This window comes from Somniosus microcephalus, chromosome 3, assembly GCF_052327205.1.
Source record: "Somniosus microcephalus isolate GS21.2 chromosome 3, FLI_Smic_1.0, whole genome shotgun sequence".
NCBI lineage: Eukaryota > Metazoa > Chordata > Chondrichthyes > Squaliformes > Somniosidae > Somniosus > Somniosus microcephalus.
In genome coordinates, this window is record NC_140989.1 from 74,665,974 (window position 1) to 74,692,755 (window position 26,782).

The 26,782-nt window shown below is 46.2% G+C and overlaps 1 protein-coding gene across 7 annotated transcripts in view; it reads left to right on the plus strand.

Moving 5' to 3' along the window:
- Positions 1–26,782, plus strand: part of ush2a (Usher syndrome 2A (autosomal recessive, mild)) — a 1,396,947-nt gene that overhangs the window by 1,335,951 nt on the left and 34,214 nt on the right. For all 7 annotated transcript variants that reach the window (XM_085981146.1, XM_085981156.1, XM_085981149.1 and 4 more), the window contains 2 exons: positions 9,793–10,031; positions 10,689–10,906. In XM_085981146.1, coding sequence (XP_085837272.1) covers positions 9,793–10,031; positions 10,689–10,906 — 457 coding nt within the window. The remainder of the gene's footprint in view (positions 1–9,792; positions 10,032–10,688; positions 10,907–26,782) is intronic.

Sequence of the window (26,782 nt, forward strand, 5' to 3'; positions counted from 1 at the left end):
ATGTCTTCTTCTGCATCTGATCCTAGCTGCTGGGGAATGAGGTGGGCTATGTCGACCAAGTGTCTGTGGGAGAACACTTGGGTATGAATGATCATCGTATCATAAGATTTAGATTGGCAATGGAGAGGAACAAGGAACAATCTAGAGTGGAACTTCTAAACTGGAATAGGGCTAACTTCAATGGGATGCAAAAGGATCTAGCCAGAGTAAAATGGAACCAAAGACTGACAGGAGAAACTGTAATGGAACAATGGGAGATCTTTAAGGAGGAGATGTTCCAAGTACAGGCTAGGTACATTCCAACAAGGGGGAAGGGTAAGGGAATCAAAGCATTTCCTTGGAAGACGAGGGAGATAGAGAAGATGATGAAACAATAAAAGAGGGTGTATGATGAATGTCAGGTGAATTCTTCAAGGGAGAACCAGACCAAATACAATAAGTTGAGAGGGGAAGTGAAAATGAAAATGAGATTGGCAAAGAGAGAATATGAGAGTAGAATGGCGGTTAACATTAAAAAGGAACCCAAAAATCTTCTACCATCATGTAAACAGTAAGCGGGTAGTAAGAGGCAGGGAGGGGTCTATTAGGGACAATGAAGGTTGTGGTGTATGTAACCGTTCCACCTTTAAGAGAACTATTTTAAGAGATGCACTACTTTATCTTGGCTGCTGTATACTGTAATACCGGTGGTGACCACACCGGTATATAAGTGCTGTGTAATGATTTATTGGGCAGTTCAGCCTGACCTCCGACTAGTAAAGACCTGTTGAATTTACTCTTGTGGTCTGTGTGCAGTGATTCTTATTAACAATAACTAGAACACACAGACTTAACAGTGGCGACGATGACGATCTTACCCTGCGGCAGAGATATATCCAAGGCAGTTTAACGGGCGTCGAGAAGAGGCATCCGCCCTCATCATCCTGCTGAGAAAAGACTCGGGTCTGAAGAGCAAGGAAGAATCCTGACACGAAGCCTTCCATCAGCAACAGGCAGTGATCATCCCTTCTATCACGGTGGTGGGTAAGCCGATCAGCGACGAGCAGCAAGTTGGCCACTTTGGCTGTGAAGTAGGGGAGGGAAAAACGGAGGATATAAGGGCGGAGAACTCGACCACGGCCGGGGAAAAGAGCCGGACAGAAGTCGGGGCCAGAGTTGCTGAGACTGGGGCAGCGTAAGGCACGGGAGCCGCGGTGAATGCAAACGCAGCCGGTGTAAAAGACCGGGCTGCAAGCGGGCTGGGAGACGCAACAGCGTCGAGAGAGAGCTCGACCGCGACCGGGGAAAAAGGCCGGGCAGCTACCGAGGCCGCGAGGCGCGGGATAAATTTTTTTTTAAAAAACGCGGAGAACTCAGCCGCAGCCGGGGGAAAGGACCGGACTGCAAGAGGGGCTGGGAGGCACAATTTGAGAACCGCTGGGGAGGGCGAACGCAGCAATACGGCAATCGCCATTACAGCCAGTGGGGGGGAGAAAGGCAAACGCGGGAAGCCGCCATTTCGTAGGCGGGGGAAGAAGACAAGCGCGGGAAACCGCCATTTTGAAAAAAAAAAAGAAAAATTTCTTTTTGTTCTCAAGAAGATTGCGAGGATGCCTAAGCGTGGTAACATCAACGATTTCGATCCCGATGTTGAAGATTGGGCCACGTATGTAGAACGCATAGAGATTTATTGTAAGGCAAATAAAATATCAGATGAAGATAAAGCACTAACCTTACTAAACTCAATGGGTGTGAAGACATACGGGCTATTGAAGCATCTTCTATCACCAGCTAAACCGGCAGATCAGGCTTTCGCTAATATTGTTGCTGTCCTGAGAAATCATTTGAACCCCACACCGCTGATGTTAGCGGAACGATTTAAATTTTATGCGAGAACGCAACTGAAAGAGGAAAGCAACGCGGAGTATTTAATTGAACTGCGTAAGCTAGCGAAATACTGTCAGTTTGGGGAAAGACTGACAGAGGCACTGAGAGACAAATTCGTGTGTGGATTGTCGAAAGAAGGAACACAAAAGCGGCTGCTTGAAGAGAATGATCTTACACTTGATAAGGCTGTCACTATTGCAGCATCGCACGAAGCCGCAGCGAGAGGCACTGCGGAAATGCAGCTGAAGGCAGCGGTACTCAGCGTAGATCAAATGGCTTTGGGTACAGCGAAATGTTATCGTTGTGGAAAGACAACACATGATCAGAACCAATGCTGGTTTAAAAATCAGGAATGTAGAAAATGTGGCAAGCTTGGTCACATAGCTAAAGTATGCCGGTCAGCAACAAAAAGTCACCGCAGGAAAAGTGCAGAAAGGTACATAAGGTGGCTGAGAAGAGTTCGGATGAAGAGAATTCGGATTCAGACTCCAACAGCAAGGAACTGGGTAGTCTGAGAATTCACAATGTGAGTAAGGAAGCTGACCTACAAACTATCTGGGTCACACTTCAGATAGCAGGAGTCCAAGTGAAGATGGAATTGGACACCGGATCGGCGTTGACGGTCATGAATAAGCAAGATTACAAAAGGTTATTCACACATATTCCCCTACGGGATACGGAGATAGTATTGCAGACATACACGGGGCAAAGAGTATACCCCATCGGAAAGATAAAAGTCAAGGTGGTACACAAGGGCAAAGAACACCAAGGAATGGACTTATATGTACTACCTGAGGGAGGTCCACCACTTCTGGGACGGGAGTGGATCAGGAAAATAAATATGGACTGGCACTCCCTAAAAGCAATAACGGTAGATTCCGGAAAAAAAGATGTCAAACCGGAACGATTGTCCAGAATATTGGATGAGGCTAAAGAGGTGTTCCAACAGGGACTGGGAACACTGAGAGGAATTACGGCAAAAATCAAGATTGCGGAACATGCAAACCCAAAATGTTTCAAAGCCAGACCGGTACCTTATGCGATACGACCTGCTGTGGAAGCTGAGCTGGAAGGGCTAGAACGTTCAGGAGTACTGTCTAAGGTGGACTGGAGTGAGTGGACCATGCCCATTGTTCCCGTCATGAAGCGTTCATCGAGTAACAAGCCAGGGGAACCGGGGAAGGTCCGCTTCTGTGGAGACTTCAAGATCACGGTTAATCCGGTGCTTCACACAGTGCAATATCCGCTTCCGCGGATTGAGGATATCTTTGCTTCATTGTCTGGCGGGAAACACTTCATCAAGATAGACCTGGCGCAAGCGTACTTACAGATGGAAGTTGAGGAAGAGTCGCGCCAGTATCTCACAATCAACACGCACAGAGGCTTGTATCGATATAATAGACTGGTTTTTGGAGTGGCTTCGGCTCCAGCAATTTGGCAGAGGGCCATGGAGCAGGTATTACAGGGAATTCCAAGCACTCAATGTTACTTGGATGATATCCTGATTACAGGAGAGGACGATGAGGAACACCTTGCAAATTTGAAACTGGTGCTCACCAGATTGAAGGAATATGGACTTCGAGTTAATCGCCAGAAATGTGAGTTCTTTCAGAAACGGATCTCGTACTGTGGTCATGTCATTGACCAGGAGGGGCTGCACAAGTCACCTGACAAGATCGAAGCTGTTGTGAAGGCTCCCGCTCCGGAAAATGTATCCCAGTTGAGGTCGTTCCTAGGGTTGATTAACTATTACCATAAGTTTCTGCCAAATCTATCCATGGTGCTGCACCCGCTGAACGCTCTTTTGCAGAAAGAAGTACCATGGAAGTGGAGCGAGGACTGTAAGAAGGCCTTTCGCAAAAGCAAGGCATTGATCACCTCAGAGGAAGTGTTGGCTCACTTCAACCCAACGCTACCTATTCGTTTAGCTTGTGATGCTTCTCCTTATGGTATTGGAGCAGTACTCTCACACAAGTTGCCAAATGGCTTGGAAAGGCCAGTCGCATTTGCATCCAGATCATTGACCTCCGCTGAGCGCAACTATGCTCAGATGGATAGGGAGGCTCTCAGCCTTGTGTGGGGAGTAAAGAAGTTTAATCATTACCTGCAGGGCCAGAAGTTTACACTGCTGACAGACCACCAGCCGTTGGTATCCATTTTTAACCCTAAGAAGGGTGTTTCGGTGATGACAGCACAGAGGCTCCAGAGATGGTCCCTTTTCCTAGGGGCACATCAATATCAGAGAGAATTCAAAGGTACAAAGCAGCATGGTAATGCTGATGGGCTGTCGCGCCTGCCACTACCTACTGAGGAGGAGGCACCGACGGTTGACCCGGTGGAGTTATTTCACTCGACCATCATCGAATGTTTACCTGTCACCAATGCAAATATTGAAAGGGAGACTAGGAATGACCCGACACTGTCTCGGGTCTACGAATTGACAGTAAAGGGATGGCCAGCCCATGATGATCCACTGTTACCGGCATTCTCAGCAAGACGAGAACAGCTGTCCATCTGTCAGGGAACATTGATGTATGGAACAAGGGTGATTATCCCTCCTAAGTTAAGAGAGAGAGTTCTAAAAGAACTACATGAAGGTCATCTGGGGGGAGTCAAGATGAAAAGCCTTGCTAGGGCTTATGTGTGGTGGCCGGGTATCGACCAACAGATAGAGGATCTGACGAAAAGCTGCTCAGGGTGCCAAAAAGTCCAAAATGCACCTCCAATTGCACCGCTGCATCCATGGGAATGGCCTTCAACCCCATGGCAACGTGTACATATTGACTTTGCTGGTCCATTCATGGATTCCATGTTTTTAATTGTGGTGGACGCACATTCTAAATGGCCAGAAGTGATTAAAATGACTACCACTACCTCGGAGAAGATGATCGCGGTGCTAAGAACGATATTTGCAAGAAATGGAGCAAATATGTTCAGACAACGGACCACAGTTCGTGTCAGAGGAATTCCAGAAATTCCTGAAGAAGAATGGGGTGAAACATTATACCTCTGCCCCATATCATCCAGCTACGAACGGGCTGGCCGAGAGGTTTGTACAGACGTTCAAAAAGGCAATAAAGGCCATGAGCGAAGATCAGATTCCACTGCAACACAAGGTGGACAATTTCCTACTGGCATATCGAAACGCCACCCATGCAACAACAAACCAAAATCCTGCCATGATGTTCTATAACAGGAGGTTGCGGTCCAGGTTGGACTTGTTAAAACCAAATGTGCGGAGGGAAGTCGAAAACAAACAGTTCCAGCATATCAATAACAAGCCCACTCGGAGTTTTGAAATAGGACAACCGGTGTTAGCCAGGGACTATAAAAACGAGAAATGGCAATCTGGAACAATTCGGGCCAGACAAGGACCCCTGATGTACACGGTAGATGTTGGTGAAAATGTAGTGCGACGTCATGCTGACCAACTGGTGGGATCGAGAACAAGGGTCGAGCCCATGGTTATGACAGAGACAACCGTGGAGGAAGTTAGTGAACCTGAAGCATCTACCTCAGAAGTGAATATACCTGATGATGATGTCCTATCCATAGGGGATCAACTAGATGAGTCACCCCAGCAACGAGAACCAGAGACCCCTGAAAGGCGTTATCCGTCTCGGATCAGGAGGCCTCCTCAGAGACTGAATCTGTGAACTGTTTTTACATGAAGTTGTGTATATATGTTATTATGTTATGTTTAATGGGGAATATATACTGTTAAGCTAAAAAGGGAGGATTGTGGTGTATGTAACCGTTCCACCTTTAAGAGAACTATTTTAAGAGATGCACTACTTTATCTTGGCTGCTGTATACTGTAATACCGGTGGTGACCACACTGGTATATAAGTGCTGTGTAATGATTTATTGGGCAGTTCAGCCTGACCTCCGACTAGTAAAGACCTGTTGAATTTACTCTTGTGGTCTGTGTGCAGTGATTCTTATTAACAATAACTAGAACACACAGACTTAACAAAGGTGATATATGCTTAGAGGCGAAGGGCAAGGCTAGAATACTCAATGAGTACTTTGTATCAGTGTTTACTAAGGAGGTGGATGCTGACAAAATATCAGTAGAAGTGGAAAAGGTAGAAGCAATGGAAGGGGTGAAAATTGATAGACAGGATGTACTAGAAAGGCTGGGTATGCTTAGAGTGGATAAGTTGCCTGGTCCAGATAACTTGCATCCCAGGTTGCTAAGGGAATTGGGGGAGAAGATAGCATAAGGGCTTGCCATAATTTTCCAATCTTCCCTAGATGCGGGGGAGGTGCCTGAGGATTGGAAAGTGGCAAATGTGACACCATTGTTCAAGAAAGGGTGTAAGGACAATCCTAGTAACTACAGGCCGGTCAGTTTAACATCAGTGGTGGGTAAAGTTTTAGAAACAATAATCAAGGAGAAAATTAATGGGCACTTGGAGAGGTTTAAGCTAATTAAGGAGAGCCAACACAGATTTCTAAAAGGCAGATCGTGTTTAATTTAATTTTTTGATGCAGTAACAGGGAGGATTGATGAAGGGAATGCAATGGATGTTGTCTACATGGATTTTCGGAAGGTGTTTGACAAAGTGCCACATAGAAGACTGGTTAACAAAATTGAGGCTCATGGAATAGGTGGGTCAGTGGCAGCTTGGATATTGAATTGGCTTAAGGACAGAAAACAGCAAGTTGTGGTAAATGGCTGTTTTTCAGACTGGAGGATAGTAGACAGTGGTGTTCCCCAAGGGTCAGTGCTGGGGCCACTGCTTTTTTTGATATATATAAATGACCTGGATATTGGAATACAGAGTAGCATTTCTAAATTTGCCGATGATACCAGACTTGGGGGGGTGGCAAACAGTGATAATGATACCAATCGACTGCAACAGGACATAGAAAGGCTAGCAGAATGGGCAGACAAGTGGCAGATGGAATTTAATACAGAGAAGTGTGAGGTGATGCATTTTATCAGAAGGAACAGGGAGAGGCAATATACACTTAATGGCACAGTTTTAAAGAGTGTGCAGGGACAGAGGGACCTGGGAGTTAATGTGCATAGGTCCCTGAAGGTGACGGGACATATTGAGAGAGTGGTTAGCAAAGCATATGGGATCTTGGGCTTCATAAATAGAGGTATTGCGTACAAAAGTAGAGAAGTTATGCTGAACCTTTATAAAGCGCTGGTTAGGCCACAACTGGAGTATTGCGTCCAGTTCTGGTCACCACACTTTAGGAAGGATGTGAAGGCACTTGAGAGGGTGCAGAGGAGATTTACCAGAATGGTTCCAGGGATGGGGGATCTTAGCTGCAAGGACAGGTTGGAGAAGCTGGATTTGTTTTCATTAGAGCAAAGGTGGTTGAGGGGTGATTTGATAGAGGTGTACAAGATTATGACGGGTTTGGATAGGGTAGACGGGGAAAGGCTGTTCCCACTAGTTGATGGTACAAGGACTAGAGGACACAGATTTAAGGTATTGGGCAAGAGATACAGGGGGGATGTGAGGGAAAACTTTTTTACATAGCGAGTGGTGAGGACCTGGAGCTCGCTGCCGACGGAAGTGGTGGAAGCGGACAAACTCAATGTTTTCAAGGGGAGACTAGATAGGCACTTGAGGGAAATAAACTTGCAGGGCTACGGGGATAGAGCGGGGGAATAGGACTGACTGGATTGCTCTACAGAGAGCCAGTATGGACTCGATGGGCCGAATGTCCTCCTTCTGTGCCATTATGACCCTATGACTCTATGGGCTAGAAATTCATTAGGCTTTGCGCCCAGTTTTCGCCCAAAGAGGGCTTTTGCGCCACTTGCTCAGATTGCGCCGATATTCAGCGCTGCGGTAATGGCGGCGTTAGCCAGTAGCGCTGCGCCGCCACCGATGACGTCATCGGTGTGCGCAGTGCCCCGCTACCGCCCCGCTACCGGCCCGACCGCCATATTTAGTTGCGGCCGCCTCTTCCGCAGCGGCCGCAAACAGCGATCTGAAAACGGGGCCGTCCTGCAGCCTTAGTGGGGCGAGTTAAGGCGGAGGTGCGGCTGGCCGCTTTTTCGGCAGCCGCCTGCCCGCACCTCCTTCCCCGGCCTCCTCCACCCTCCCCCCCCGCGACATTGCCGGCTGTTTTCCGGGAGCCCGGCACTTCTCCGTGGTGCCGGGCTCATTTGCCGGCACTAGCGAGCGGCGACCTCGCTGTTGCAGGCACCTCCCCCTTAAGAGAGGGAGGAAGGCCTGCAGTACCGCAGCCTGCCGCTCCGCAGCGGGTGGCGCTGCGGCACCTAGCGTGCCGAAATTCAGTTTCAGCGCCCCAAGCAGGGGCGGCCACACCCTTGAATAGCGGCCGGCTTCGACTTGGGGCGCTGAAACTGAATTTCCGGCGGGCGCAAGTGGCTCCGCGCACAGCGGTAACTTCTGGGCGCAAGCGAGCTGGCGGGCCCAAACTGAATTTCTAGGCCTATGACTTCCAGGTAGTGCACATAGTAATGAGCCAGATTACCACTTCCTCCCAGGAATGGTGCACTGGTGTCATCTGGAAATGTGCCCTGAAGTGCCAAATTGGGCAACCCTCCCCATACCCATCTCATGTTAATTGCATGTCCATCTAGTTATCCATCAAACAGCGCCTTTAACTTAGTAAAATGTCCCAAGGCGCTTCACAGGAGTGTAATCAGACAAAATGACACAGAACCACATAAGGAGATATCAGGACAGGTGACCAAAAGCTTGGTCAAAGAGTTTTAAGAAGTGTCTTAAAGGAGGAGAAAGAGGTAGAGTGGCAACATGAATAATGGGTCGGTGGCTCATCTTATTTTTATTACATTAGGGACAATGTAAACAAAAAACTTGTGACACATGTTTCACAGTTAACATAATCCCATACCAATAATACCATGACCTAGTTCCTAGTAAATCTTTTTGGATTTTTTTATAAATTCGTTCATGGGATGTGGGCATTGCTGGCAAGGCCAGCATTCATTGCCCATCCCTAGTTGCCCTTGAGAAGGTGGTGGTGAGCCGCCTTCTTGAACTGCTGCAGTCCATGTGGTGCGTAGCAGTTTGTTACAACTGAGTGGCTTGCCAGGCCATTTCAGAGGGCAATTAAGAGTCAACCACATTGCTGTGGGTCTGGAGTCACATATAGGCCAGACCGGGTAAGAACAACATATTTCTTTCCCTAAATGACATTAGTGAACCAGATGGGTTTTTACGACAATCCTTTTGTTTTATGGTCACCATTACTGATACTAGTTTTTTTATTCCAGATTTATTTAATTAACTGAATTTAAATTCCCCAGCTGCCGTGGTGGGATTTGAACTCATGTCTCTGGAACATTAGTTCAGGCCTCTGGGTTACTAGTCCAGTAACATAACCACTATGCTACCATTCCATAGTTCACAAAATGTTTACTATACATTTCGTATTCAAGACAAGTATATTTATTCGTGAGAAAAATCTGCACGTCAACATCCGCACATCAACAAGCACAACATACAAGCAAGGAAATCAGAGATAGTGAATTGCTCTATTCATGCATCTCAAACTGCTGCCATTCCTTGCAACCTGCATTGTATTGAAAGGATGGAATTCAAGTCAGTCTGGAACACAATTGTGCCAGGAACACAATTTTCTGCAGAACTACAAAATAGATGATTTTGCCCTTTCTCCGCATTACTGTTTAATATTAGAACATCCCAATTAAAACAAGTCAGCTGAGAGATATGGTCCCTGGTGCCACTTAGCTTGTCTCTCTGGATGGTTTTGAAAAAAAACAATAATGCACCATGATATCCTGCACATGTGTACCTGATATATTAAGCAAAATCAGCCAGGTTCAATCATTGAAATAGGTTGCTTGTTACTTCAGTCAGATCTTTTTAATATACTTTGTAAAGGATGAAATATTGTGATTTGGTAGCAAAATATATAAATAAATCCTTTTTACTTCACTGACAGCTCTCTGAAGGAACATTAACACAGCAAACTATTCATGAGCTGGAGCCCTTTACTAACTATTCCATTGGTGTAGAGGCATGCACATGTTTTAAGTGCTGTAGCAAAGGACCTATGGCAAGGCTTGTTACTCGCCCATCTGCTCCTGCCAAGCAGCCTCCTCCGCTGGCTCAGAATGTAAAATCAATGAGTGCTAATTTACAGTGGAACTCTCCACAGTCACCTAATGGTAACATTCAAAGGTAAGAATTACACAAACTGCTTTAAGATATTTAGGAAATAGCTCTCACTGGACTACATCTAATAATCTGAATGTAAGCTGTACTTTCTTATGTGACAACATTGAATGATTTAAACCCACAATTTGACAAAAATATTTATTATTTTAAATGAAGGACCAGATATTCCTCTTATGTCACTTGGGCATAAATGATTGTCTGGATACAACACATTGAGGAAAATAGGTTAGGCTCTGTAACTTATTTGTGATTTTCCCTCTACCCAAATTCCTCAAGGTGATGTGCAATTGCTTATGCCCAAGTGTAAAGAAAGGAAAACCTTGCCTGTACACTCAAACTTCAAGAGTTTCAGCCTAGAAAATACTTTTTGTAATATTCGCATACAAAAGATTAACCCATCTGCATGGCATTCCACTGCCCAATATTTTAACAGAGATATTAATATGTTTAAATGCATTAGTGCATCCATTCAATTAGTGGACAAAGGAATGTCTTATCTATTAAGTATTCATCTATTAATACTGTGAACAATCATTATTGAGTTTTCATCTTGCTTTTACATATTTTTTAAAAACTACAATATTTAGTATAATTTCACTTTGCAGATAACTTTAAGTATCTGACTTTCATTTCAGTTATTGAACTTCTATGTATTTCTAGCTATGAGATCCAGATGCTCACTGCCTGCCCTCAGCCAATGCAGCCAATAGCACAGCCTTGTACTGCTGAATCCATAAAAGTTGTATACACTGGAAAAGGCCAGAACTTCAACTTGACAGACCTTCAGCCTTATACAAGTTATAACCTTAAAGTAATAAGCTACAACTCAGTGGGCAGCACGGCCTCCGAGTGGATTACCATTACCACACACAAAGAAAGTGAGTATAATTCAACTGGTCAAGTGGAATAATAATGTTCTGTTACACTTGATCCCCCCATAGATGTGATACTGACACACATATCAAGTAGCTTATAAATAATATATGTTGCGACATGATGCATGCACTTTTTTATATTGCCGATGCACATATATCAGGATTTTATTGTGAAATATTGGAAATTTGTAATTGATGATTGACATGTAATGATGTTGAACTGACTTTTGATATATACTGGGTTCAAAAGAGAATTGTGCTATGCCTTCTATTAAGGATGAGGCCACTGTTCTAAATTTTGCTGACTTAGTTAAGTTTTATCCCAATAGACCCAAAAACATCAAATCTGGTGCTCCAACTAGCATTCAAAGCCTTCTCTCTATCAAACCATCTGCAGCTTGTTATACTGCCTGAGACCTGTCTACATGAATGACTGGTTTAATCTAACAAAAGGATGCTGATGTCACGTTAGATTTTGCTTTCTTTTTTAAATGTCGATCTCTTGAAAACACTCTTAAAGGGATATATGTAAGGTTTTCAGATAAAATAACTGGTGTGTAAAATGGATTAATTGCTTGGATTGGCAACTCAGGACTGCTTTAGATGCTAGGGTTCATGAGAAGTATATACTTCTGTCCCTTACAGGTACTTCCTTTAAAAAATATGATGATTTGTATCTGAGATTACGAAATATAATTTCATTAATTTACTGAATTTTTCTCTGCATCCTAGTTTAACTGCAGCGGATGAGTGAGGAAATTTATGTGGGGATCTGTTTCTCTGGCTCCCGGCCAACTAATACCACTTTCACAATTTCCCATTGGAAGTTACTCCAAATATGGGCAGATGTATTATAACGCAATGAACATTATCGCCATTCGCCCCAAAGCAAAGCTGGTCACTTTGAACCCTGGTGCATTCCTGGTGTTGAGGGCTGTTAAAGAGTCACCTTGCCTATTCTGATCAATCACAGAGTGCTGCACTCACTAGGCAAGGTGGGGGATTGAATTATTTTTTTTGAAATAATTACATTTTTCCTCTTCTGCCGGGGTTGCTGGCCACACTTATCCCACCTGAGGTGTGTGACCCAGCAGTGTTGGAATGACCCTGACCATGTGTGATCACCTAGGGTCAAGGACTCGGGCTTTGAGGCAGGCAGAAGCCCCACCCCTGCTGAAGTTGCACCGCCATAGGGGCCACCAGTACCAGGAGACCTGCAAAACAACAACCATAACAGGCCATGAAACAGTGTCCCAGAATGTTCACGAAGAGTACTGTTTTTTACGTTAAAAATAAAATTTAAAAAAAATTATTTCAGAGGCGAGTGGCATAAAAACCTGGGAGCTGTTGGAGATAGGATAGGTCACACAATTGCTGTAATTACCAAATATATTTGTCTTGAATATATATATGATTACATAACCAATTTAGTGGTTAGCAATTTATCGTAATCTGTTATGTTTACTTGGGCCCCATTGTGGTAAATGAAGCCATCGGAAGATAAAGGACCTTAGGGGTAACATATCCCTCAGTTACCACTGATGGACTTTTTCTATTTGAATCAAGTTCTTATAAATTAAACCCTTCTGGTTAGATTTATATTTTGTAATATTTTCATAAAACATCGGCCGGAATTTTCTCTAGGTAGGCGGGTTGGGGGCGGGGGGAGCTCCGAGGCGGGCGGGAAACCTGGGAGGCTGGGTTTCCTGCAGGCCCTGCTGACTTTAACGGCAGGGCCTGATTTGCATGTGAGGCCTCGGATTCCCACCTGCAGCCAGCCAGATTGAGAGGTGCATTGCTGGTCATCTTCCAAAATTCTATAGACTCTGGAACAGTTCCCATGGATTGGAGGGTAGCTAATGTAACCCCACTATTTAAAAAAAGCGGTAGAGAGAAAAAGGGGAATTATAGATCGGTAAGCCTGACATTGGTAGTGGGGAAAATGCTAGAGTCCATTATAAAAGATGTAATACCAGAGCACTTGGAAAACAGTGACAGGATCGGACAAAGTCAACATGGATTTACAAAAGGTAAATCGTGCTTGACTAATCTACTGGAATTTTTTGAGGATGTAACTGGTAGAGTAGATAAGGGAGAACCAGTGGATGTGGTGCATTTGGACTTTCAGAAGGGTTTCGATAAGGTCCCGCATAAGAGATTAGCGTGTAAAGTTAAAGCACATGGGATTGAGGGTAAGCTACTGAATTGGATAGAGAACTGGTTGGCAGACAGGAAGCAAAGAGTTGGAATAAACGGGTCTTTTTCTGAGTGGCAGGCAGTGACTAGTGGGGTACCGCAGGGATCGCTGCTAGGACCCCAGCTATTCACAATATATATTAATGATGTAGACGAGGGAACTAGATGTAATAGCTCCAAGCTTGCAGACGACACAAAGCTGGGTGGGTGTGTGTGCTGTGAGGAAGATGCAGAGAAACTCCAGTATGATTTGGACAGGTTGGGTGATATGGCAGATGCAGTATAATGTGGATAAATGCGAGGTTATCCACTTTGGTGGCAAAAACAGGAAGGCAGATTATTATCTGAATGGCAATAGATTGGGAGAAGGGGAAGTGCAACGAGACCTGGGTGTCCTTGCACACCAGTCGCTGGACTGTAAGCATGCAGGTGCAGCAGCCGGTTAAGAAGGCAAATGGTATGTTGGGCTTCATAGAAGATAGGAGCAGGAGTAGGCCATTCGGCCCTTCAAGCCTGCTCCGCCATTCAATGAGATCATGGCTGATCATCCAAATTCAGTACCCTGTCCCTGCCTTCTCCCCATATCCCTTGATCCCTTTAGCCTCAAGAAATATATCCAACTCTTTCTTGAATATATTTAATGAACTGCCCTCCACCGCCCTCTGTGGCAGAGAATTCCACAGGTTCACCACTCTCTGGGTGAAGAAATTCCTCCTCATTTCAGTCCTAAATGGCTTACCCCTTATCCTTAGACTATGACCCCTGGTTCTGGACTCCCCGGCCATCAGAAACATCCTTTCTGCGTCTAGTCTGTCCAGACCTGACAGAATTTTATAGGTTTCGATGAGATCCCCTCTCAATCTTCTAAACTCCAGTGAGTATAAGCCCAATTGACACAATCTCTCCTCGTACGTCATTCCTGCCATCCCAGGTATCAGCCTGGTGAATCTTCGCTGCACTCCCTCCATGGCAAGAACGTCCTTCCTCAGGTAAGGTGGCCAAAACTGCACACAATACTCAAGGTGCGGTCTCACCAAGGCCCTGTACAACTGCAGCAAGACATCCTTGTTCTTGTACTCGAACCCTCTTGCTACGAAGGCCAACATACCATTTGCCTTCTTAACCGCCTGCTGCACCTGCATGCTTACCTTTAGCGACTGGTGCACAAGAACACCCAGGTCTCTTTGCACTTCCCCTTCTCCCAATCTATTGCCATTCAAATAATAATCTGCCTTCCTGTTTTTGCCACCAAAGTGGATAACCTCACATTTATCCACATTATAGTGCATTTGCCATGTTTCTGCCCAATCACCCAACCTGTCCAAATCGTACTGGAGTTTCACGACATCCTCCTCACAGCATACCCTCCCACCCAGCTTTGTGTCGTCTGGAAATTTGGAGATATTACACCCAATTCCCTCGTCCAGATCATTAATATATATTGTGAACAACTGGGGTCCTAGGACCGATCCTTGCGGTACCCCACTAGTCACTGCCTGCCACTCGGAAAACGACCCGTTTATTCCAACTCTCTGCTTTCTGTCCGCCAACCCGTTCTCTATCCAAGTCAATACCTTGCCCCCAATCCCATGTGCTTTAATTTTGCATGCTAACCTCTTATGCGGGACCTTATCGAAAGCCTTCTGAAAGTCCAAATAAACCACATCCACTGGTTCTCCCTTATCTATTTTACCAGTTACATCCTCAAAAATTCCAGTAGATTAGTCAAGCATGATTTACCTTTTGTAAATCCATGTTGACTTTGTCCGATCCCGTCACTGCTTTCCAAGTGCTCTGCTATTACATCTTTTATAATAGACTCTAGCATTTTCCCCACTACCGATGTCAGGCTTACCGGTCTATAATTCCCCGCTTTTTCTCTGCCACCTTTTTTGAACAGTGGGGTAACATTAGCTACCCTCCAATCCATGGGTACTGTTCCAGAGCCTATCGAGTTCTGGAAGATGACCAGCAATGCATCTACTATTTCTAGGGCCACTTCCTTAAGTACCCTGGGATGTAGATTATCAGGCCCTGGGGATTTATCGGCCTTCAGTCCCATCAATTTTCCTAACACTATTTCCCTACAAATAGTGATTTCTTTCAGTTCCACCCTTTCATCAGACCCTATGTTCCGTGGTATTTGTGGGAGGTTATTTGTGTCCTCCTTTGTGAAGACAGAACCAAAATATGTATTTAGTTGGTCTGCCATTCCTTTGCTCCCCATTATAAATTCCCCCGATTCTGACTGCAAGGGACCTACGCTTGACTTCACCAATCTTTTTCTCTTTACATATCTATAAAACTTTTACAGTCAGTTATTATGTTCCCTGAAAGCTTACTCTCATATTCTATTTTCCCTTTCTTAATTAATCCCTTTGTCCTCCTTTGTTGAATCCTAAACTGCTCCCAATCCTCAGGATTATTGTTGTATCCGCGTGTTAATAGAGACACGGAAGGCAGGAGTTGGTTTCACAGGTGCTTACTGAACAAAGTCTGGAGGTGAACTAACAGATACAAGACAATATACAAGCTTATATAGCCCGTGTGGCCATTACCGGCATTACAGTACACAGGGGGCTCTTAAAGGCACATACACCACAATTCCTCCCCTTTTAGACAACCAGTACATAATATTTTAAGTAATCATTAATTAACATGTTACAAGAACAATAATCTACACATTTGCTGCAGTTAATCAATTATAAGTCAGTCTCTCTGGAGGCTTCCTGACTCAGTCCGGATAACGCCTCAGTGGTGTAGTAGTTTCTGGTGATGTAGTAGGTTTTTTTGGCAAGGCTGATTCGGCTTGAATGCCAGTGTTGGGTTCATCTGGTTCCAGTATCACCGGATCGGAGGCAGATACTATGGGTATCTCTACTTCATCATTAGGCGTATAGAGTTGTGGTGTAGGTTGTCCCCTTTTGGATGACTCTATGATCTGGTCAGCATGGCGCCTTATTATACTTTCTCCAATGTCCACGGTATACATCAGCGGTCCTAGTCGTGTGCAAATAGTTCCAGGCTGCCATTTCTCGGTACGGTAGTCCCGGGCCAAAACTTGTTGACCTATCTGGAAGGTTCTAGTTGGCCTTTCATTCATGCCTTGAAATTGCCGGTTCTCCACGTCCCTTCTGATGTTTGGCTTGATCAAATCCAGCCGGCATCTTAGGCTTCTATTGAAGAACATCATGGCGGGAGTTTGGTTTGTAACCACATGTGTTGCATTCCTGTATGCAAACAAGAAGTTATCTACCTTATGCTGAAGTTTTATGTCTTCATTACCCATGGCCTTTATGGCCTTCTTGAAGGTCTGGACAAACCTTTCAGCCAATCCATTGGTGGCGGGATGGTATGGGGCGGACGTGTAGTGCTTAACCCCATTGTTTTTTAAGAACTTCCTGAATTCTTCGGACACAAATTGCGGTCCATTATCAGAACAGATCTGTTCAGGCAGCCCATTCCTGGCAAATATGGTCCTTAATACTGTGATGGCTTTTTCCGTGGTGGTGGAGGACATCTTTATTACCTCCGGCCACTTGGAGTGTGCATCAACCGCGATTAAGAACATTGAGTCCATAAATGGACCAGCAAAGTCGATGTGCACCCTTTGCCAGGGAGATGAGGGCCACTCCCATGGATGTAGAGGGGCTTGTGGTGGGGCGTTTTGGACCTTCTGGCATCCTAGGCAGCTCTTGGTCATTTCTTCGATGTCTCCATCGATACCTGGCCACCACACAAACGCCCTGGCTAGGTTCTTCATTTTCACTCCACCCAGATGCCCCTCGTGAAGCTCCTTTAGCACTTTATCCTGGAGTTTGGGTGGAATCACCACTCTGGATCCACACATCAAGGTTTCTCGGCACACTGACAGCTGTTCTCTTCTTTGCGAGAATGCTGGCAACAGTGGTTCGCCATGTGCTGGCCATCCCTTCACCGTTAAATCGTAGACTCGTGAGAGAGTCGGGTCATTTCTCGTTTCCTTTTCAATGGCAGAATTTGTTACTGGTAGACATTCCACTATGGTTGAGTGGAACATCTCCACTGGGTCTACTGTAGGTGCTTCTTCTACCGTTGGCAATGGTAGGCGCGATAAACCGTCAGCATTCCCATGCTGTTTTGATCCTTTGTATTCTATGTCATATTGGTGTGCCCCTAGGAAAAGGGATCACCTCTGTAGCCTTTGCGCTGTCATAATGGGAACACCCTTTTTAGGGTTGAATATGGAGACGAGGGGTTGATGGTCAGTCAACAAGGTAAATTTTTGTCCGTGTAGGTAATGGTTGAATTTCTTCACTCCCCATACCAGGCTGAGTGCTTCCCTGTCGATCTGGGCATAGTTGCGCTCAGCTGAGTTCAATGAGCGTGACGCAAAAGCTATCGGCCGCTCCGAGCCATCAGGGAACCTATGCGATAATACCGCTCCTACGCCGTAAGGGGATGCATTGCACGCCAGTCTGATTGGCAGTGATGGGTTGTAATGAGCCAAAACTTCCTTGGACGTGATCAAGCATTTGCATTTATGGAAGGCACGTTTACAGTCTTCGCTCCATTTCCAAATTACTCCTGTTTGTCCAGTTCGTTAAGAGGGTGCAGAAGAGTTGACAAGTTCGGTAAAAATTTATGATAGTAATTTATCAATCCCAGGAACGACCTTAATTGTGAGACATTTTCAGGTGCTGGGGCTTTTATGACTGCTTCAATTTTTTCAGGTGACTTATGCAACCCTTCTTCGTTAATTATGTGGCCACAATATGATATTTGTTTCTGGAAAAATTCGCACTTGGGGCGATTTGCTCGTAGGCCCCGTTCTCTCAGCCTAGTGAGCACCTGCTCCAAATTGGCAAGGTGCTCGTTGTCGTTTTCTTCTGTTACAAGGATGTCGTCTGGGTAGCATTGAGTCCCCGGAATCCCTTGGAGGACTTGCTCCATAGCTCTTTGCCAGATAGCTGGAGCGGATGCTACTCCGAAAACCAGTCGATTGTACTGGTACAGGCCTTTGTGTGTATTTATCGTGAGATACTTTTTAGAGGCCTCTTCAACCTCCATCTGTAGATATGCCTGTGCCAAGTCAATTTTGGTGAAACATTTCCCTCCGGATAGTGAGGCGAAAATATCTTCTATCCTCGGAAGAGGATACTGTACCGTGTGAAGGACCGGGTTTACAGTCACCTTGAAGTCCCCACAGATGCGAATTTTTCTCTGTTCTTCAGATTTATCATTATTCAACGTTTTCTTCATGACCGGGACGATGGGTGTTGCCCACTCGCTCCAATCTATCTTGGATAATACGCCTGTCTTTTCCAAATTCTCCAGCTCTGCCTCGACTGCTGGACGAATTGCGTATGGCACCGGCCTTGCCTTAAAAAACTTGGGAATTGCCGCATCTTCCACTTTTATTGTGGAGGTGTTGCCTGTCAAGGTTCCTAGTTTCTGTTGAAACACTTCCTTGGCGTTGGCCAAGATGTCTTTTAATCGTTCAGGTATGACGTCATCATCATTTTTTTTCTTACTGGTCACCGTCAGTGCCTGAATGGAGTGCCAGTCTAAACGTATCTTCCTGATCCATTCACGTCCCAACAGCGGTGGACCACCATCTTGCAGAACGTATAAATACAACTTCTGTATTTCCTTGCCGTTGTATACAACAGGCACCCTTATTTTCCCTTTGGGGTATACTTTCTGCCCCGTATATGTTTTCAAGATAATGGATGTGTCTTTCAAAGGTATATGCAGAAATAGCCGCTCGTAATCCCGTCGACTTATGACGGTCAGAGCTGATCCTGTATCTAGCTCCATTTTAACTGGGGACCCCGCTATCGTGAGGGTAACCCAAATGGTCTGGTAATCTTCTTTGGCAATTACATTATGTAATTTGAGACAGCTTAGTCTCTTGTTTCTGGAGTCGCTATCGCTCTTCTGGTCTTCGGAGCTACTGTCCGTCATCATTTGTACCTTTCTGTACTTTTCCTTATTGATTTTTTTCCTGTCCATGGATTTTTTGTGTCCAGATCGGCATACACGTGCAATGTGTCCAATCTTTCCGCATTGCCTGCATGCTTTGTCCTTGAACCAGCAGTCCCTCTGGTCATGGGTGGATCTGCCACAGCGATAACATCTCTCGAAACCCTGTGTCATTTCATGGGTGCCGAAGTCCTGTGTCTTTTGCTGTATCTCTGCAGCTCCTCTTGCGGCTGCTTCGTATGATACAGCCATACTGAAAGCCTTGTCCAGTGTCAAATCTTTCTCAGAAAGTAGCCTTTTCTGTGTTCCTTCACTTAGGAGACCGCAGACGAATTTGTCTCGAAGAGAATCTGCCAGTCCTGCCCCGAATTGGCAGTGCTTTGATAGCTTCCTTAATTCGGTGAGGTAATCAGCGTTACTTTCATTCTTGTGCTGATTCCTCTTGAAGAATTTGAATCGTTCCACTATCAGCAGTGGTGTTGGGTTTAAGTGCTCCTGTAGGGTATCAATAATCTCCTTAAAATTCTTGTCCTTTGGTTTGGCTGGAGTGATTAAGTTTCGTAACAGCCCGTATGTCCTTGCGCCCATTAGATTTAGAAGTACTGATGCCTTTTTATCATTTTCTATTCCATTTGCTGTGCAATATACCTCCACTCTTTCCACATATGTGGTCCAATCCTCTATATCGTTATCGAAAGCATTAATATTGGCAGCCTTAGGCATCCTGAAAAAAAAATGGCGCCTCCCGCGCTTTCCCGCCGCTGCTGCTGCTGACAACGCTGTTTTCCGCGGTTTTTATTTACAGGTGGAGCCTCGTTCCCGCCGGACTCTCTGGGACTTTTCCCTCCCTCTGCTTGGTCCGAACGCCGACCTGCTTTGCAGCGCCGGCCGTCTCCCGAGTGCTCCCCCACTCTGTCTCTGTTTGCCTCCGCCTTCGCTGCTCGGCCCCGCTGCAGAGCCAGCCCGCCGCCCATGAAGGATTATTGCAGTACCTGCCACCAGCTCGGCTAGCTGGTGAAACCACAGTTTTTTTTTCTTGCTTTTCTTCGACTTTCGTCTGAGGAATCGATCTCCTTGAGGTGCTGCCGAATTGCAGGTAAGTCCGTTTCCAATTCGTCACCACTGTTGTATCTGTGTGTTAATAGAGACACGGAAGGCAGGAGTTGGTTTCACAGGTGTTTACTGAACAAAGTCTGGAGGTGAACTAACAGATACAAGACAATATACAGGCTTATATAGCCCAAGTGGCCATTACCGGCATTACAGTACACAGGGGGCTCTTAAAGGCACATACACCACAATTATTGCTTTTCCTGGCCAATTCGTATGTCCTCTCCTTGGATCTTATGCTATCCCTAATTTCCCTCGTTAGCCACGGTTGAGTCACCTTTTTTGTTTTATTTTCATAGTGAGAGGATTCGAGTACAGGAGCAAGGATGTCTTGCTGCAGTTGTACAGGGCCTTGGTGAGACCACACCTTGAGTATTGTGTGCAGTTTTGGTCGCCTTATCTGCAGAAGGATGTTCTTGCCATGGAGGGAGTGCAGCGAAGATTCACCAGACTAATACCTGGGATGGCGGGAATGATGTATGAGGAGAGGTTGGGTCGATTGGGCTTATATTCGCTGGAGTTTAGAAGAATGAGAGGGGATCTCATTGAAACTTATAAAATTCTAACAGGACTAGACAGACTAGATGCAGGAAGGATGTTCCCGATGGTGGGGTAGTCCAGAACCAGGGGTCACAGTCTAAGGATAAGGGGTAAGCTATTTAGGACAGAGATGAGGAGGAATTTCTTCACCCAGAGAGTGGTGAACCTGTGGAATTCTCTTCCACAGAAGGCAGTTGAGGCCAATTCATTAAATATATTCAAGAAGGAGTTGGATATATTTCTTAAGGCTAAATGGATCAAGGGATATGGGGAGAAAGCAGGGACAGGGTACTGAATTCGGATGATCAGCCATGATCTCATTAAATGGCTTAGTAGGCTCGAGGGGCTGAATGGCCTACTCCTGCTCCTATTTTCTATGAGACTGGCTGGCTGGCTACGGGCAGGTAGGCCTGCAGATGCAGAAAGGGAGCGAGGGGTCAGTCTGGGGGATGGATTGTGGGGGGTCAGGGATCGGCTGGTTCGGTCCGGGATCGGCAGCGGAAGGGGGGTCAGGAATCGGTAGGGGAGGATCGTGGATCACGGGAGGGCAGGGTGTGGGGATCAGCAGGGAGGTTTATAGCATCGGCAGGGTGTGGGGGGTCGGGGTCAGCCGGTGATCAGGGGGATCGGCTTGGGCTGGGTCGGGGATTGCGGGAGGGTGGGTGGGGTGGGGGTTCGGCCAGGGATCGGGGATTGGAGTCTGCCAGGGATCGGGTGGGGGGAGGGGGTGCTGGAGGGTCAGGGGGTTGATAGCGGCAGTGGGGTCGGCCGGGGATCAGCGAAGGGGAGAGAGGATCGGGGCCGGCCACCGGATTTTGGCCGGCCTCAGCATAATCGGTGGTTTGGGGGAGTAGGGAGGCATCATGGTGGGGGTCAGAGGCCTGGGAAGGTGATCAGAGGCCTCGTGGTGGGGTTTCCGATCGTAGGGGGAGGGTTAGGTAGGGACCCTAGATCCAGGAGGTAGGTATAAAGCCACTTACCTCCTGGATGCAGCAGTCCCCATCTCGGTTTAACTGCCGGGTTTCACAAATTATCTACATGCAGTTTTATTCAAAATGGAGGTTAAAAAAGAGGCTTCCAGCCTCATTATAACATTTAAATTGAAGTTCCGCCCCCCCTGGGAACAGGTTGGTCGCCTGCACCCCCCATCCCGACTCTGCCCCGCCTCCGTTAAAACTGAAAGTGGGCGGGTTGGAGGTGGGATCGGGTCAGGAATCCCATTTTTAACACTTTAACTACCCCCACGCTCCAAACCCACTCGTTTTTTTTAGGGGAAAATTACGGCCATTTGTTTTATCAATAGTGTCCCTTGCCTTAAGCCCAAAGAGGAAGAAGTGTAATGCTGTTGCTAATAAGAAGCAGTCCTTAAGTTATATAGCATTTGCATGAGGTGCTTAACTGCTAAAAAGATATTTTCAGAATTCTTGCCTTAGTTACATTCCATTCCCATTGCACTACTACCCCTGCTATGGTTGCAGATCACCACTCCTACTATTCTGCAGGAGAACAGACTCTAGAAGGTCAGTCATCTGAGTGAAGCACCTATCCATTCAATGTCGAGGAGATGGTTGAGCCCAGGACCTGCAATGTCCCAGAATGAGCATCCATGCGAGATGCTATTTGCTGGTTACATAGATTGCAGTAGAGGGACTCAGCTGCAACAGCCATTGAGGTGACCACATGCTCCATGGATGACAGTAGAGTATCAATGCCATGCATGAGAACCCCCATAAATGAATAGTGGGCTCCAACATAGTATCCGACAAGTTTTGGTAGTTTCCTGGCAGGCAGTTCAATGCCTTCAACAATTGCTGAAGCACAGAAATCATCTTTTCTCTAAATGATGGGCCCTGAAGTTTGCATCTCTGTCATCTTCAGCAGAGCTATGGCATGAGCTCGCCCTCCAGTTAGCTCTTCCCTTGGTCTTCCTTGCCACCTCCATCTGCTCCTGCTCACTTGTGGTCAGTGATTCAAAGTCACGTAGGCTGCTGTTTTCTGTGACATGTGGCATGGTAAAAGCAAGTAACGGTATATTGTAATCAAGGTTTTCATAATCATTCTGACTGGCTCTGCCATTTGAGTCCTCTGATTAACCTTGAAAAAGGGGAAAGGAACAAGAGTTACGATGTTGTTTCAACAACAACTTGCGTTTATATAGCATCTTTAACATATTAACACATTATGCCACACCAGGTTGTCATGTTCAGGAAATTAGCGTGTAACTGAAAGAGTTAAGTAAAAAGAGAAGATATAAGGACGATGCTGACAAATCCTGCGCTGATAGGCCTTCAGTTTCTGTATCTCTGATACTGACTGCTCTGTCAATGTTAATAGTGGCCTATTCCATTGGGGTGACTATCCGTAGAGTGGTAGCATGTCCTCTTGCACTGGTTGCCACCCCTTGTGTGCAAGCTTCTCCTGAAAGCATGGAAGTGGGCATATATGTTCCCTGGACATGGGCTTTTAACTCTCACCATTTATGAGTCAGCTTTCCATAGTGTGCATGATGCCAGGAAGAAGCAGCAAGTGTGGCCAAGAGAGAGAAGTAGTTGTCAAGGCGGTAGCAGCTTTTGAGGGGGTGAGTAAAAGCAGAAAGGGTGTGAGTGAAGTCCTCACTGCTAATTTTATGGACAAACATGGGAAGCGGGGAAGGGAAATATTGATTGTGCAGAGGCAAAGGTGGAGCCTGCAAGCTGTGCAGAAAGAATGAAGGATGTGAAAGGGAATCCTACCTTGGCACTCCTGGTTAGATCATTGTACTTCTTTCTGGACTGTAGCCAGGTCTGGGAGAAAATGCTCTTTGCATTCATATATTGTGTCACCTCCTGCAATGCCTGTTGATCAACATGCGCTTGCTCCTGCCAACTATCCAGGGGGAAGAGAACATCCCTTTCTCCTAACTTGCTCTACCAGCATCTCCATGGTTGTATCTCAAAACACCTGTGTGCTGGAACAATTATTGACCCCAGATATCTTCCTGCAGCTCCACAATGTTGCTTCCCTGCTTTGGCCACAAAAAAATCACCTGTTTAAGCTGCTGCAGGCCCTTAGACACCTGCAGCAGCGCCTGATTTCCCACATACTAATTTGGGAGCTGGCAGCTTGCCTATCACATGCAAAGCAGAGGTGACCTGGAAACTGGGTCCCCCGCTGACTCCTCCAGACCGCCATTGCTTTTGCTATGCCCATCTCTTGTCAGTTTCATCAGGGAGACCAAAACTGACCCTATCAACTCTAGAGGTGACAGAAGCATTCAGAAGAGCTCCAGCAGTGGAGAATCTAAGGTAGGGGTGGAGATGGCCAATGTTGTGGAGGTAGAAATAGGCAGTATTGGTAATACATAGAGTGTGGGGTTTGAAGGTCAGCTCAGGATTGAACGTGATGCCAAAGTAATGCATGGTATGGTGTTTGAGCGTTAAGCATAACTTGAGATAACAGAGTGCAGTCTGGCAGAGAGGATGGCAAAGTTTTATTTTAACATTTATACATGAAGCTTTAACACTCTTACTTATCAGAACTAAGTGATCCTACAATCAGCAGATCAGATCAAAGCTCTGCAGTCCTACCACATCCAGTTGTGAATGGTGGTGGATCATTAAACAACTAATGGAAGGAGGAGGCTCCATGAATATCCCCATCCTCAATGATGGTGGAGCCCAGCACGTGAGTGCAAAAGACAAGGCTGAAGCATTTGCAACCATCTTCAGCCAGAAGTGCCGAGTGGATGATCCATAACGGCCTCCTCCTGAGGTCCCCACCACCACAGAAGCCATGCTTCAGCCAATTCGATTCACTGAACGTGATATCAAGAAACGGCTGAGCGCACTGGATACAGCAAAGGTTATGGGCTCCGACAACATCCCGGCTGTCATGCTGAAGACTTGTTCTCCAGAACTAGCCGTGCCTCTAGCCAAGCTGTTCCAGTACAGCTACAACACTGGCATCTGTCCAACAATGTGGAAAACTGCCCAGGTATGTCTTGTCCACTAAAAGCAGGACAAATCCAATCCGGCCAATTACCGCCCCATCAGTCTACTCTCAAACATCAGCAAAGTGACGGAAGATGTCGTCAACATTGCTATTAAGTGGCACTTACTCACCAATGCTCACTGATGTCCAGTTTGGGTTCTGCCAGGACCATTTGGTTCCAGACCTCATTACAGCCTTGGTCCAAACATGGGCAAAGGAGCTGAATTCCAGAGGTGAGGTAAGAGTGACTGCCCTTGACATCAAGGCAGCATTTGGCCAAGTGTGGCATCAAGGAGCCCTCATAAATCTGAAGTCAATGGGGACTTGTATTTATATAGTGCCATTAATGTAGTAAAACGCTCCAAGGTGCTTCACAGGAGTGTTATCAAACAAAATTTGACACCGAGCCACATGAGATATTAGGGCATAAGACCAAGAGCTTTGTCAAAGAGGCAGAGTATTTTAGGGAGGGAATTCCAGAGCTTAGGGCCTTGACAGCTGAAGGCACAGCCGCCAGTGGTGGAATGATTAAAATCAGGTATGCTCAAGAGTCCAGAATTGGAGAAGCGCAGATATCTCATTGGGTTATAGGAAAGGGCGAGGCCATGGATGGATTTGAAAACATGGATGAGAATTTTAAAATCGAGGCATTGCTTCACCAGAAACCAATGTAGGACAGCGAGCACAGGGGTGCTGGGTGAACGGGACTTGGTGTGAGTTAGTACGCTGGCGGCAGAGTTTTGAATGACCTCAAGTTTATGGAGGGTAGAAAATGAGAGGTCGACCAGGAGTGTGCTGGAATAGTCAAGTCTAGAGGTGACAGAGGCATTTTTAGCAGCAAATGAGCTGAGCCATAGGTGGAGTCGGTCGATGTTACGAGGTGGAAACAGGCGGTCTTAGTGATGGGGTGGATAAGTGGTCTGAAGCTCATTTCGGGGTCAAATATGACACCAAGGTTGCGAACAGCCTGGTTCAGCCTCAGACAGTTGCCAGGGAGAGGGATGGAGTTGGTAACTAGGGAGTGGAGTTTGTGGCGGGGACCAAAGACAATGGCCGAGATTTTCCGGGAGGTCAGCAGGCGTGATCAGTGGTGGGTTGGGTGGGAATGTGTTTTTTTTCCCCAGCGGGTCAGGACCCTGCTGTGAACCCCCTGCCACACACCTTCCCCCGATGTCAGGTCTGTCAGCGCTGAGCAGACCCGACATGCAACAGCGGGGGACTCAATTCAAGCAATTATGACCTTGTTTAGAGATCATTAAGAATGTATTTAAGCTCACCTTTTGATTTTACGTGCTCGCCCACGGGGTCCTCACTACTTGGAGATCACGCCTGTTAAACTGAGGAGGGAGTTCAGTGGCCATTGAATCAGCTGTTGAGTTGACAGCTTCAAATGTACAGTAAAAGCTCCCACCTTTCAGAGATAACTTCCCTCAGCCACAAGCTCTTCCTCACTGCATTTCCACAACAGATTCACCACGCTGCAAGTCTTTACACAAGTCTCCATCCAATCTGACCGCATTACCTCTCTCACTATTGACAGATCGCTTCTGTCATCTTAACTTCACCTGCCATCTATTCCATCAGCATGGGTACAGTTTATACTGTCTCACCTTGGTCCTCAGAATCTCACCACGATCAGCCCCAACACCAGCAGCACCAGGCACACCAGCAGCGCCAACAACAACACCAAACTTCTCCGCAATCAACTGGTGCTGCACAGTGCATCAGCACCTGAGCACATTGCTGCCCGGGAGGCCAGGGATGGCCTCACCATAGCCAGATTTACTTCAGTTGATGCTGGACACCCTGGCTGCCACATGATGCGCCAGGTTGGCATCACCCCACACCAACACCATAAAGCATCCCTACAATGCCCAAGCCATTCCTTTCACACTCATCACCGTTGCAGGGGGAACGTTATGTCTCACCATTCACTGCAACTCACTAAGCCATTTCCAAAGGTGTACATAAATCTGTCCAAGAACGCAAAGTGTTGAAAATAAAGGTTTCAATGTTTGGCACCACATTAACAGAAACTTCAAATGAACATTGCATAAAACACCCAAGTGCCTACCCTTGTGTGTTGTTAATTGGTATGAT